At 39.7% G+C, this 15629-nt stretch overlaps 2 protein-coding genes across 2 annotated transcripts; one reads left to right on the forward strand and one right to left on the reverse strand.

Annotated features, from left to right (window-relative positions):
• Nucleotides 1-2411: 2411 nt before the first annotated feature.
• Nucleotides 2412-6090, forward strand: ackr5 (atypical chemokine receptor 5). Its single transcript, XM_039652911.2, has 2 exons — nucleotides 2412-2755; nucleotides 4790-6090. Exon 2 carries the CDS (start codon nucleotides 4793-4795, stop codon nucleotides 5867-5869), a length of 1077 nt encoding a protein of 358 aa, XP_039508845.2. The 5' UTR covers nucleotides 2412-2755; nucleotides 4790-4792; the 3' UTR covers nucleotides 5870-6090.
• Nucleotides 6091-6213: 123 nt separating this feature from the next.
• Nucleotides 6214-15410, reverse strand: zbtb39 (zinc finger and BTB domain containing 39). Its single transcript, XM_039652909.2, has 3 exons — nucleotides 15018-15410; nucleotides 12052-13563; nucleotides 6214-10959 (listed from the first exon to the last, which is right to left on the reverse strand). Exons 2-3 carry the CDS (start codon nucleotides 13528-13530, stop codon nucleotides 10066-10068), a joined length of 2373 nt encoding a protein of 790 aa, XP_039508843.2. The 5' UTR covers nucleotides 13531-13563; nucleotides 15018-15410; the 3' UTR covers nucleotides 6214-10065.
• Between the last annotated feature and the right edge of the window lie 219 nt (nucleotides 15411-15629).

Genomic DNA, 15629 nt, shown 5'->3' on the forward strand with positions numbered 1-15629 from the left:
TAACTAAAATCAGGTCGTAGTTTAACCGGGGCCTCCGTGATGTCTGGACCCGCATGAAGAGGGGTCAAGGACAGGATCCACCTAGGCCTTTCCAGGAGCTGAGATTTTGCTGACAAATTCTTTCCTGTCTCACTGACAAAAATATGTACTCTAAACAATGGGGAGCATGCAGGGGGGAAAGCCAATCGTCTAACAAACTGCTGACGGATTCTTGTGATCGTAGGAGTCGCTGGAACACGGAGTTCAGAGCGTCACATTATTCTCCTTAAGGATTTTCATACTGTGCTGGGTTGAGCACAATTTTTAACCCTCGTTTAAAAGAATAGTTCTCCCAAAAAATAAAATTTTGTCATTTACTCACCCTCATGTTATTATAAACCTTTATGAATTTCTTTGTTCTGTTGAACACAAAAGAAGATATTTTGAAGAACGTTGGTAACCAGACAGACGGTAGACAGTGACTTTAATAATATTTTTTTATTTTTACTTTTTGCATAGAATGGAAGTCAATGGCTACCGTCTGTCTGGTTACCAACATTCTTCAAAATATCTTCTTTTGTGTTCTGCATAAGAAAGAAGCTCATACAGATTAAGGATAAAGCCCTGTAAAAGGCAATCATAAAGTAAATATACAAGTAAAACTGAGGGTTCATATTTAAGTATGAAAAGCACTAATAGGCCTCATTTGGAGCCAGTTGAAATTTTGACCGCATAGATATATTTCAATTTTTCTTTTTCTTTTTTCTTTTTTGGCGTGCTATATTTTTGGCGTGCTATCAACACGCATAATCGCTTTTCAGCGTGTTTATGAACGCCGTTGGCTTAATGTTACATTACTGTATATATAAATATATGACCTACCCCGACCCCGTCCCTAAACCTACCCGTCACTGGGGTTAATACCATTTATGAGTCTTCCCCTATCATCCTAGGAAAAAAAATATTGCCAGATGTAGATCTACATTTTGCTTCGTTTCGCTCGGATATTTAACGGCATGAACATACACGCGGAATCACTCGGACATTTAACGGCGTAGACATGCACGCATACAGGGGGATAGCTTAAATTGAAGAGCATGGACTTGCTATAAATGATCATTTTCAAACTACTGTTTAAACAGAAATGTCTAAAACTCAAAATTTCAAACAGTTCTTTGAAGTCATACACTGTTAGGCAGAAATGGGTGTCTTTTAAGGGACAGTTCACCCAAAAATGAAAAATCTGTCTTCATTTACTCACCCTCAAGTTGTTCCAAACCTGTATGAGTTTCTTTCTTCTGTTGAACACAAAAGATGATGAAGTGAAGAATGTGAGTAATCAATCAGTTGTTGGTAGCCATTGACTTCCATAGTAGGGAAAAAAAATACTATGGAAGTCAACTGTCTGGTTCCCAACTTTACTTTAAAAAAAAATCTTTTGTGTTAACATGTTTGGAACAACATTGGTTGAGTAAATGACAAGATTTTCATTTTTGGTTGAGCTCCTTTTAAGTCAGATTAGATAAGTGATCATTTTGTAGTGTTCTCAGCCTCAGTAGCAGTTGCTGAAATGGTCAGTGTGGGACGCCGGGGGTGTTGTGAGGGGGTTTGATGTACGGCCGGCTTCCTAACTCTCTCTCTCTTGCTCTGCCTGCCACTTACTGCCCCTCGACCACCAAAGCATTTCCTGCTATTGTCCTGCTGGGGGCTGTGTTTATTCAGCATATCAGGCACTAACCAGCTAATATTTATTTTTCCTTTTAGACTTTCAGAACTGTGAAAAGATAATCTGGAAATCTCCCAGAGGCCCCAACAGATTTAACTGGTGTTCAGATAAGAACAAAGTAGTCAATCCACGCACATCTAAATAATTCACAGTTGAACTGTGGCGTGCAGCAATTGGACACACAGTACATTTCTTTGGATTTAATTAATTTGTGTAGAAACACCCTGCAGCAAGCACCTAAATTCATAATCATAAAAAGCACTTTTTTGTTAATAAAATTGGACCGAGCTCATTTAGACACTCGGAACAACCGATTTCTGCTACAAAAATCATGCAACTTATCAAGGGTTGTTAATTATGTTCCAAAATTATGTTCAAAAAAATTATTGCTAATTGCTAAATTGCATGTAGATCTCATTGATATGCTAATTAGCATGTGAAAGCTTATTTCAAATATATACAGTATCCACTTTGTAAAAAAATACTACTTAATGAAATGTGCAAAATTTTGGTTATTGAGAAAGAGATGTACTGCAATTGTTTAAAACAGTGACTCTCGCTCCAAACACATTAGCGGCAGAATTCATAATGTGTTTAGCTACCAATACGGGTATCATGTGCCTGCTCATTAGTACAGATTTGATGTGCTTAGGGTACACCCTGGGGCTTGTGCATAATCCTTATTTTATTGTTGCGCCACTCCCTCCTGCAACCACTTTAATTCCATCTTGGCTCCACTGGTTGTTTTGACCAATACTCGCAGAAAAACAAACATTCTATCCGGTTATGTGGATGATACTATCGGCTATCAAGAGATTCTCTGAGTCCATCGTGTCAGATTCAACCCCCTCCCGTCCTGTGAGGATGTCCTGTCAGTGTGACGGTGGAGCAACCAGGTGCGGGAGAGGGAGAGGGAAGAGCTTATTTTGCCCCACAAGGCAATGTATGGCTACATCCCACACAACATTCCAGTCAAGCAAAGCCTCCAGTGATATTTCTCCAAGACCGCTTCTAACCTGAGAGCCTCATCAGCAGCAACTACACAGCAAGGTAGGTCACCTAGGCCTGTCATTTAGGAAACTATAATAATTTGTTTAGCATTGATCCCCGATGTAGTCGCTCGGGATAGGTTGGCTTTAATGTTCTAATTGGGGAACAAAAACTTAAGTAATCTTGGACACATTTGGTGCCAAAATACTTTTAGAACAGGGGTGGGCAGCTCTGGGCCTTGAGGTCCAAACTCGTTAAAAAAAACTCGCTGAGCTGGGAAAGGGCAAAAGGGACAGATTTTCGGGAAAAAAATATCTGAGACACAATTCTCCAGACAACTCGAGGTCCAATTTAGGTTTTTAGCTCCAAACCAAAAATCTAGCCAGAGTATTTAGGATTGCTTGAAAATTACTTGAAATAAATTTACTATGATTCTAACATCTAAACTTGAGTTCGAACACCTAAACATTCTATCACTATGATAAACAATGTACGAAACGTTCTGTTTATTCTATTTGTGTAATGGAACATTCTAAAGTGCTAATCATGACACATCACAAATATACTGTCTTTATTGTGTCATGATATACTGATTAATCAACTGAACTCTTAAAGCTTTCCACTTCTTTTTAATGATTCGAGATAGTTTTGCTTATGCCAGTAACAGGTAAAAAAGGTGGGGGCTTGCGTTACAAATTAAACCAATCATATTGATAGAAGGTGACAACATGTTAGTCATGATGATCTTATTTATTGTGTCTGTCTCTATTCTATAAAACCGTTGTATTCGTGCTGGGATTCTCAGAAATTTCGGAGAGATCCTCTGGCCTTGCTTCAAGGGGAAGATTCTCTGAGAACTGCTCGGGAAGATCTCCCGGCCGTGATTAAAACATTTAAAGACATTTCTGAGTTAGGGAACTAACTAGAGAGTTAGAGTTAAAGTCGACTGAAGACAACCCAGGGACCGTCGAGTGGAGGCGACCCAGGTAGACTTAGGTACGTAGTTAGGTTAAAGGGATGGTTCACTTTGAAATTAATTTTTGATATGTTTTAGCTTACATCAAGGGCATCCCAGATGTAGGTGTCTTTTTTTCCACAGCATTTTCAATTTTGACATTTTTTGGTCAAACCGTTGTTGTCTATCAGTCATACACTGGAGGCTAAGGGGGTCCACCTCAAAGAGCATGCACAGAGAAGTCAAAATTAAACATGATTTAATGACTGGTGAATGTAAGTACACACTGATGGCCTAAGACACGAAACGAGCGGTTTGTGTGAGAAAACGAACAGTATTTATATCGTTTTTACCTCTTGTTAACAGCCGTCGAACTGATCTGAATCAGATGTCCAACTGAACCGTCTCCAGACGTTACGGCGGAAGTGATCTCTCGCGCGTCTACGTCACGCATTGTTTACACAGAGATTTTGGAAGTTTTACCTTTCACTAAATATATTTTCCCGTATATCTAAATATGTTTAGTGAAAGGTAAATCTTCCGAAATCTCCGTGTAAACAATGCGTGACGTAGTGACAACACGCGAGAGATCACTTCCGCCGTAACGTCTGGAGACAGTTCAGTTGGACATCTGATTCAGATCAGTTTGACGGCTGTTAACAAGAGGTAAAAACGATATAAATACTGTTTGTTTTCTCACACAAACCGCTCGTTTCGTGTCTTAGGCCATCAATGTGTACTTACATTCACGAGTCATTAATTCATGTTTAATTTTGACTTCTCTGTGCATGCTTTTTGACGTGGACCCCCTAAAACTGCATTATAGGACTGACGGACAACAACAGTTTGACCAAAAAATGTCAAAATTGAAAATGCTGTGGACACCTACATCTTGGATGCCCTTGATGTAAGCTAAAACATATCAAAAATGAATTTCAAAGTGAACTATCCCTTTAAGGGAAAAATCGACAATGTTCAGAGCTAAACTCTGACGGACCGCATATCTTGTGGGCCAAAGTTGCTTTTAGACTATTGTGTGACAATTTTCCACTAAAATCAGTCCCTCTTGCCCTTTCCCAGCGTAGTAATTTTTACCCGTACAATAGGTCAAGTGAACAACTGTCTGTTTCTGTCTGCAGAACATGAGCTTTGATCCACACAACTCGTCGTACGACTTCTACAACGGCACGCTCTGGTTCGTCCACGAGTGCACCATCCACCTAGACGAGGATGGCCGACGGATCGCGCTTTTCCTCCTTTACCTGATGCTGTTCATGGTAGGGTTGGCCGAGAACACTGTGGTGGTGTGGGTGAACTGGCGTAGGCGGCATTCGGCGAATGGCGTGCTGTTCTGCATCATCAACGTGAGCTTGTCCGACTTAATGGTGATCTTCACCATGCCCTTCTTCATGCTGGAGGTGACCATGAACAAGGTTTGGCTGTGGGGCCGCTTCCTGTGCAAGGTCACGCACCTCGTGTACGTCATTAATTTCTACAGCAGCTCCCTTTTCCTGGCCTTCATGACCCTCGAGAGATACCTGTCCCTGGCACGTCCTAACTCGCCCGCCTGCTTTCCCCCAAACCAAAAACGCCGCTGGTTTCTCTGCGCCGGGATCTGGCTCTTGTCGCTTGTGCTGACCTTGCTGGAGAACGTCCACGTTGACCTGCTGGAGTGGGATGAACCGGGCTGCTATATGGTTCCCGAGCAGTACTACACGGAGTGGTTCGTCTCAGTTTCCTTCCTTTGCCTGATATTCCAGTTCCTGGGCCCGGCATCCGTCATCGTGACCTGCAACATCTTGATCGCCCGAGCCATCCGCTCGTCCCCGGACATCCAGAATCGCGGGGACGTGTGGTTGGTGCATGTGTACTCGCTGGTCTATATGGCCTGCTGGCTACCGTACCATTTGGTGTTGTTCTTGTTGACAATCGACGACCTGGATCCGCACCTGTTCTCCTGCAACACGGTCGGCGTGCTCTACTTCTCGTTTAGCCTTGTGCAATGCTTGTCGCTATTTCACTGCATCGCCAACCCAATCCTCTACAACTTTCTCAGCAAGAGCTTCCGCAACAATCTAATAAATACAGTGATCAGCCGCATCTCTTCACCGCCGGCCAGCACGCCAGCCAATGCGGTAGCCGACAACACAGGGACGGCCACGGTGAAAGAGCGGAAGCTCAGCAACACCAGCACGAGCCAATCCGACATTGGCGCGTGAAGAGGGAAACTCGATGACGATTTTGTGAAACAAAGCACATGAAATGGCCTTGATGAGGCAGATGTTTTTGGTCATTTGCTTGGTAACTAGCCATAATGCCTCCTGTTTTTTTTCCACCTCAGTATTGTTAACAGTGCAAGGAAGGAAATATTGTCAACCTTTCGAAACCTTTATTTCCTTTTGTCAGATCTAGGAACTCAGTAATAAAAACCCTAACCACACGCCGGTGTTTGTACAAAGATCGTTTTAATTGTTCCACTCAACAGAAACTTTCACTTTGTCCATACTCTCAATCACAACACCTATATAGTGATGATTAAATGGCTTTTTTTTTGAGCTCAGCAACTTGTTTGTACATATTGTAATGGATGTGATGTCACAATTTATTTTAAAATTCATGTTTGGGTGAAAGGGGGAGCAAATCGTGGAGGCTAATGTCATTTTGTTTTTTAGCATGTCCTGCACTGATGTCTGGAAAATTATTATCCATCATAGTAATGTTTGTTGAATATAAATACACTTTTAACATTGATAATCTGTGGTTTTGTGTTCAAATGCTGCGAACATGATCAAAACTTGAACAAGCCTCCCTCACTAGTTTTGTAAGTACCGTTTTTTATTCAGAAGACAAGAACAGCTGTAGTAAAAGATAACAGATTTCTGATCATGACACTGAACATATATAAATTATATAAATAACACTGAAGTTATATAAGGCAATTGTTTCATGATGAAAATAAAATGTAGCATGAACATGACATTCCTATCACACGTTCAACATCAAAGAGAGTAGCAAAGAAAGCACTGATAATTCTTCTAAAAAAAAAAAACAGATTGATAAGGGTGAAGTAGTTGATAAAACTAGGAAGGCCATTCACTTCAGCCATTATTTTTCTGTGGTACATTGCAAATAAGGCTATAACAAACACAACATCCCAGCAGCTTTGAATACATACTTTGTGGTTTGACCAATAACATCAATTATCAATGGACCGGTGTGCCAAATGAATCAAATAATTATTTAAACGAACTATGTAAAAGTGTCCCATTTAAGAAAGAAGTGTACTAAACAAAAAGGCATATAACTGCTGGGAAAACGATACAGAACAATGCCGGTAATTGCTTTTATTCATGACAATACCATTTGCACAAAATACTGATATGTGCCGAGTGAAGAAGGTGAACCGACTGATATATTAGCACCTCAGTCGGACTCACTTCTCTTTTCATAATTTTACGAATGAAATGAACGTTTTAAGTGTTTTTCACAACATACAAACTATGATACTGCATCTCATAACTATTTCTAATTTAGTCAACGTCAAGTGATGCACTGCACAACTATAAAAATAACAACTATTCTGTAAAAGAAAAGTACCTTTATTTATTTTATTTTTTTTAAATGACCTTTTTATTTATATCCTTGAGAGGACTGCTTTATTTATCAGAAAACGTAGAAACAAAGTCTTGGTTTATTCTCAACTTCGTGATAGAACAAAGGATACTTTGTGCTTTTCTAGAATAACCAGAGACATTTAGCTTATTGTGATAGAGTTGCCGGAAGAGTATAATAGAGGTAATCACACATCAAGCACTTCCAGTTAAAAATGACTTTGTTATTAAAACTACAAATCAGTTTGTTTGTTTTTTACTACTATGGAAGCCACCTGTATGAATATCATCATACTTTCAAATATTTTTGTGTTCAACTGCAGAAATACACTCATACAGGTTTGGAAAAACTTAAGGGAAAGTAAATGATGACAACATTTTCATTTTTGGGTGAACTATCCCTTTAAATGACTGAAAGAAATAATGTGTTTATACATGGTTCTTCAAAACTGCTTTTTTTGGTAATTTGGTAAAAAGTTGAAGAAAAGTGCCAAACAGTGCTCAGCACACATGTAAACTCCTTCAACAGTGTTCAAACACTGACGTTCTTGGCAAACGTTTGAAGAAGCTACAATATAAGATCGTTAGATATGTTTGGGGTTTTTTTTATTCCATAGCTTTAAAGACTTTATTATTAAGTTAAATTCTATGTTATGGAAGTAATCAATAGGTGTGTCCAAACGTTTAACTTTGCTCAGTCTCTCTTGCCATCAAGTGGTCAAGAATCAGCACTACATTTTTAAAATGAAGTTTTACCCTTAATTTAGTCTTTAAAAAAACAAGAATCACTCTCAATCTGTATACAACAACACAAAGACGATCACATTAAAGGGATGGTTCAATTTGAAATTAATTTTGGATATGTTTTAGCTTACCTCAAGAGCATCCAAGATGTAGGTGTCTTTGTTTCCACAGCATTTTCAATTTTGACATTTTTTTGGTCAAAACGTTGTTGTTTGTTGGTCCTAATGCAGTTTTAGGGGGTCTCCTCAAAGAGCATGCACAGAGAAGTCAAAATTAAACATGATTTAATGACACGTGAATGTAAGTACACACTGATTACCTAGGACACGAAATGAGCGGTTTGTGTGAGAAAACGAACAGTATTTATATCGTTTTTACCTCTTATTAACAGCCGTCGAACTGATTTGAATCAGATGTCCAACTGAACCGTCTCTCCAGACCTTACGCCGGAAGTGATCTCTCGCTTCCGGCTACTAAACATTCCGGCTAGAAACTAAACATATTTAGATATATCGAAATCGTCTTCCATTGCGATTTCCCGAATATCTAAATATGTTTAGTGAAAGGTAAAACTTCCGAAATCTCCGTGTAAACAATGCGCGACGTAGACGCGCGAGAGATCACTTCCGCCGTAACGTCAGGAGACGGTTCAGTTGCACATGATTCAGATCAGTTCGACGGCTGTTAAAGGGCACCTATTATGGCATTTAAAATGTTCCTAATATTGTTCTGGGAGTTCCCAACAACAGTTTTACATGAATGCAATGACAAATAATACTTTTGTTGTCTTATGATATGCATTTATTTTTACCTGATTTGCTCATCGACTCCCAAATGATTCATACAACGACTCATTTTTTCCAAACCACTCCTTTGCGTGAGGCTTATCGGCGGTGATTGGTCAGATGACCCTGTCAGTTATTGTTTGTTAGCCCAACGCATAAACATACTGTATTAATAAAGCACTGCAGTACAAGACGCTCCATACTATGGCAAGCCGTTTTAGCTTTTATTCATTTCCAGGATATGAATTATTGATATCAACAATGCCATTTTTTGATATCAACAATTGAATTCTTGATATCAAAAAATGGCATCGTTGATGTCAACAATTGAATTGTTGTTATCAACAATTGAATTGCTGATATCTGTAATTGTATTTTCACTTGTGAAATGTCACCATAGGCTATGGCAAGCCGTTTTAGCTTTTATTCATTTCCAGGATATGAATTCTTGATATCAAGAATTCAATTGTTGATTTAATTGTTGATATCAACAACAACAATTACAGTCTTGATATCAACAATTGTATTTTCACTAGTGAAATGTCACCATAGACTGCCATTCAAAACCAATTGTTGATATAAAAAAAAAATGCAAAAAAAATTCTAGACTTCAAGTTTATACTTCCGTCTGCGCGCAGTAACTGGGCGTGGCCAATATGCTTATGTTTCGTATCTACGTCACTACAATGTAACAGCTAATGACTCGTTTCAAAAACAATTCATTTCATAGACTCAGAGTCGACTCTCACTTTTAAAAGACAATACCTTTATATACGGTGGACTTTCAGATCTAAATCTTTGCAGGATGTTCTCATTCCCTTAGAGCTATATTCCACACCACATGAACAGTCATTTTCAAAAAATCCATGATAGGGGCTCTTTAACAAGAGGTAAAAACTATATAAATAGTTACTGTTCGTTTTCTCACACAAACCGCTCGTTTCGTGTGTACTTACTTTCACGAGTCATTCAATCATGTTTAATTTTGTGCATGCTCTTTGAGATGGACCCCCTAAAACTTCATTATAAGACTGACAGACAACACCGGTTTGACCGAAAAATGTCAAAATTGAAAATACTGTGGAAACAAAGATGTCACCTACATCTCGGATGCCCTTGAGGTAAGCTAAAACATATCAAAAATTAATTTCAAAGTGAACTATCCCTTTAAACACTTCATTACATTCTAGGTCTACGGTCACTTGTCCTCGACAACTTACTGAGTAAGTAAACGTGGACACACAGTGTGACGGAGAGTTCGGAGGGCAACGTTGTTCAGGTGTCCAGGTTTGGGACGGGCTCTTTAGAGTGGTCGTTATACATGAAGGTCTCCTCGATGTTAAAATCGGGCGGCAGCTGGTCTTCATGGACCTCCATGTGCGTGGAAACCATTTTAAGCGTGGAGAAAAACAATCCGCAGACGGTGCAGCGGTACATGAGGGCGCCCGAGTGCGTCTTTAGGTGGCAGATCATGGTGGATCGGCCACGGAAAAAGCGCAGGCACACTTTGCACTGGTAGGGCTTCTCACCCGTGTGGATGCGGAGGTGGTAGGTGAACTCGCCCGAATGTGCAAAATGCTTGCCGCAGTACCGGCAGCGATACACTTTTTCCCTAAGCCCCGTGCCAGCACCGGATTTGCCGTTCAGTACGATTCCGGCTGGAAACGGGGCGCCTTCGTGAGCCATTTTGTCCTGCAGGTTGAAGCCCATGCTCACGTTGAAACCTGCTTTACCCGAGCCGCTCGCCTCCAAAGGCGAGGAGGAGGAGGAGGAGTATTCGATGAGCTGGTCTGCCTTGCGCTTGGCCGGCCAAACCTGGCTGCCCTGGAGCTCGTTGGAATGCACGCTGAGATGGTAATGAAACGCGGTTTCGGAGGGGAAGGTCTGGGGACACAGGAAGCAGCGCAGCTCGGCCTGGCCTTCTCCGCTGGTTGCGGGACTGCCGTCGCCCCGTTTCACTGACGCTCCTTCCTCTGCGTGTACAGACAGGTGTCTCTCAAGCAGTGCACTCTCCAGGAAGGGGTTAGCGCATTGTGGACAAGTGTAAATTGGAAAAAGGTGTGTTAGTGTGTGCCACAGGAGGGCGCATCGAGAGGCCTGAGACAGCTGGCATACTCCACAGCGTAACGTCCTCAAGCATGCGTGGCTCTGAACGTGGTCCCTCACCGCCTGAAGAAAGTCAACAAATCCATCATTAATATAGACAAATCAAGTTAAAGAAACTGAATTATGAAGTAAAACTCTGAACAATACAATTTTTCTAGTCTACAAAAAATGTACAAAATACAAGTTAGTTAGAAGTATGTAACCAACAGAGTGGTAGCTCATATGCTATATGAAATAATATTAACTAAAAATAAATAATTTTGTTGCTGTAATATTTACTGTCTGTTTTATCTGTTTACTGTCTACTTGAGTAGCTAAAAAACGGTGAAGCAATGTCTTTTTAATATTGTTTATATATTTCATATTAATAATATAATAATGCTTATATTTCATATGTATATAAACATAAATATCAGGTTTAATTTATTAATAATTATAAAATGTAGCTTTTTAAAACATGTTACTTTAATATTATTTATATACTATTTGAGTATTTATCAATATTTTGATTTTATATTATATTTTCATTTTAGTGTGTTTTAATTATTTTCTTGGGTGCTTTTGTCATTTGTATAAGTTTTTATATTTTTATTTAGCTGTAATTTATTTAATCTAGTTTTAGTTAATTTAGTATATAAGTTACATATATATATATATATATATATATATATATATTAATATATATAAATTAGGGCTGTCAAATGATTAATCACGATTAATCACATCCAAAATAAAAGTTTTTGTTTACATGATATATGTGGGTGCACTGTGTATAATTATTTTGTATGTATATAAATACACACACATGCATGGATATTTAAGAAAAAAAATTATTTATATATAAATCTATATACAGTATATATACATGAAAATATTTCTCAAATATATACAAGCATGAGTGTGTATTTATATATAAAAAATAATTATACACAGTGCACCCACATATATCATGTAAACAAAAACTTTTATTTTGGATGTGATTAATCACGATTAATCATTTGACAGCCCTAATATAAATTGTATATAATTAAATTTCAGATTTATTTCAATTAATGATTAAGGCACAAGCATTATGATTCAAAGTTGTCACGTTGCACCTGATTATGACACGGTATAAGGCTTATAAACAACAACAAAAAAGTATGTTTCACTAACTTTGAAATCATTCGCCATGGTTTTAGCACAAATGGTGCACTGCAGTTCCCCTCCTTGCCCTTGGGAGGCCCCGTTCAGTTGGTCGGGATTTTGAGGGACACATTTGGCTGCTGACTGACGTCTATGGAGAATCAATGCGGACTCGGTCCGGAATTGGTGCTCACAAACGTCGCAGGAGAAGAGCAAGATGCCCACGTGTGTGAGGGCGTGAGCGACACCAGCAGAACGATCCGAGAAGGAGGCGCCACAAACTAGACACGAACCCGATTCCGAGAGGTGTGTCTCAGCGTGAGTTCGTATGATGTCGTTTTCCACCGGAAGCAGCATCCCGCACGATTTGCATGGCTGCGAGGACGCCAGCTGGCCAAGAGATACCCCGTTTTCACCGTTCTCAATGCACATCAAGTCCTCGTCGTCCTCTTCCTCCACGATGAAGTGCTCCTCCTCGTCGCTCAGTTCAATAATGTCCTCTGAAAGTGCTCGCCACTGATCACCACTTTCCGTATGCTCTTCCTCTAGGCGGTGCCTCTTTCTAGCATCATCTTCCTCAAACAAATCAGAATCTTTGATTGCTCCTGTAACAGCCCCAAGCTGCAAACTGTCCAAGGGGTCACCGGAGGACGATGAAGGGGCGCAGGTTTCACCGCCAAGCTGGGCTGAAGAATCAGGAATGGAACATGGTTCCTGAGACCCAAACGCTGACTTGCTACCATTAACAACAAGCTGGTCCACTGAGTTGCTTCCTCCATTTTCTTCTTCATCCTCCTGCTCAGTCTTGAGCTGCAAAGCAAGACAAGGAAGAACATCTGCAGAATGGTTGCTGTCCGAAGGACTCAGCTTGTTGGTCACTTGCTGGTTGAAACCCAAATGCACCTGCAAGTCGTTTTTAGGTGACTGGGTGGCCAAGTGGGAGCGATTCAACCTGCCGTTCTTGCCTTGAGAAACCGGAGATGGAGTTACAGGTGTGGGAGCGGCTGAAGAAGAGAGCGAGGAGCAGGATGTTGCGGAGGATGAGCAAACGGACACAGCCACGGCGTTGGCGGACACCATATCACTTTCCGTATCCCCATCGGCCACCGGGTCTCTAGAGCTGGAGCTCTGCAGGTCAGGAAAGGTGGCATGGCAAGCGTTCACCAACTCCCTCACGCCGAGCCTTTCCGCCAACTCATACAGCACACCCACGTTGATCAAATCCGTGAAAATCTCACCCGTGTAGATGAAAGTCAACACCTTCTCGAGATTGGCGGCAGAGACAAAGTCCAGAGAGAAGGTGGTGAGAACGCCATCTTGGTTGAGGGAACCTCTGGAGAAGAGGCTGTTAAAGTGCGTGCAAGAGCACGCCAGTACCACACGATGAGCCGGGAAGGAACGGCCCCCGACCTGGAGGATGACGTCACACAGGAGGCGAGACAGGCGGTAGCGGTTGAGCTCGGAGAGGAGACGGGCCGCGTGGCCAGAGCCCTGCAGCCTGATCCGCATGCCTGGCAATAGTGACCAAAGCCAGGATTTGGACTGAAACAAAGAGAAGTGAACCAAAAAGGGTTATGACATAAGATTCAGATGAAATTGAATAGCAAGATGCACTTATATTCAGTATTTTAAGAGGGAAATATCACTAATCACTCTGCCCGTCCGGTTTTTGTTAACACGCTAACATTTAAGTTAGCGTAGAATAATGGATACTATTTTATTTATTTATTTTTTAACATTATAGTATTATTAGTATATACTGCACATAATTAGTAAAGTAGTAGGCCTATTGTATTAAGATCATTTGACAAGTTTTTTTTCTCTCACATAGCATACAAATCTGTTACAAAATACTAAATAGCATACAAATCTGTTACAAAATTGCAAACATATCTGTACAAAATATGACAACAATATGTACAGAGTCATCTTAACACAAGTATGACTATCTAAAACAAAAAAAGAACAGGAAAGAAAGAGGAAAAATAAATAAATAAATAAATAAATAAATAAATAAATAAAATAAATAAAATGAGGGTCAAGAGGGCAAGATATTCTATACAAAATTTAGAGTAGGTCTAACCAAATTAAAGTCATTACAAAATAAAAGTTTTTTTATTGCTTTCTTATTTACTGAGGATGAGATGGTGTTAAGGTACATTTCAAACTCTTTCAGAAAAAAAAAACTATAAAGATTGGTTTATTGTTGGAGAATTTACATTTATGGATATAGAATTTCCCAATAAAATAAATTAAATTGGTAACAAAGCAGGCTTTTTAAGATCATTTGACAAGTGCTTGAAAAATAAGAGGGCTTGGTGACGTCAGCCAAATGGAAATGTCGTTTCAGAGCAGAGTCAGTCATTACTGATTTAATTATTTCAGAATTAATGTGATAAAAGAATATGAAGACAAAAGTGCACGTCTTATAAAACATGCCCAATATCCCCCTAAAAACTAACTAAATGAAATATATATTTCCACTACACATGAAATTACACACTTAACGTTAACTTATGTTTACATTTATCACCAACTCGTTTCAACACAGAAAGTCTGGATAGCTTTAGATATGTTTTCTCTATATGTGCTCTAAAAATATATATATATACAAACACATTTCATAAATTTACACAAATGTAAAAATAAATTCGCTCATGAATGATACAATTCAACAACTGGTGTCCTAACAAAGACAGTCCACACACAAATAGAATTTGTGCTTTAGAGGTTAACACAACATTTGCCACCCCTCCGTAACAAAAATGTATATTTAAATATGTGCAGAATACAATCTAGGGTACAATAAAACTCCTCAATGCATCTTTATTTAATACACCATTCGTTTAGCTGTAGCTAACCGGTTACCGTTGGAGTCCGTTAGCATGTGTGGCTAAGTAGCACGTAACCATCATCTCTCGCAGTGGAAATAAAACAGACCGATATGCCACTAACTAGTACTCAGAAACCATATAATAAATCAAATGTTTGCTTACCCAGAGAGTGCTGCTAGGTTGCGATAGATAAATAATCCAACTCGGATCCTGTTAGCCCAGACAGTCGTCCCCGCATAGACAAGGCGGTGTTTCAAAGCCTAGTAAGCTGCCTACCTAGATCACTCGGTTGTGTCTGTCAGAACGTATCTGAGATGCCCAAAACTACTGTCCAAGGTAAAGAGCTCACTATATTTTTAATACACGGCCATTGTGCCATAAAGGACTGACAAATTCAACACCGAACACTGAAAAGGAGCGCCTCCCATGGAAATCAATGTAATCTGGTTTGCTACTGTAAAACACGTCCACACGTTCCCTCAGCAAACATGTTTATTTGTGTTCGAAATTGCGTTTAGCAGTAATTAAAACTAGTTGGTTTTACGATATTTTTGTAATATCGTGACAAAGATAGCAATATTTTAAATCCTTGTCCTTGGGGGACATTTTTGGTCTCGTTTTGAGGAGATTCAAATATTAAAACAATGTTATTTGTTTAGTAACAATATTCACCTCACGAGATATTGAACGCGGAAATCCGCAAATATGCAAAGCGAAAATAAAAAGCAGTACCCAAATTGCAGACTAATCATTTAGGACCTTCTGGACCACATA

This window comes from Pimephales promelas, chromosome 20 (assembly GCF_988280905.1).
Source record: "Pimephales promelas chromosome 20, fPimPro1.hap1.1, whole genome shotgun sequence".
NCBI lineage: Eukaryota > Metazoa > Chordata > Actinopteri > Cypriniformes > Leuciscidae > Pimephales > Pimephales promelas.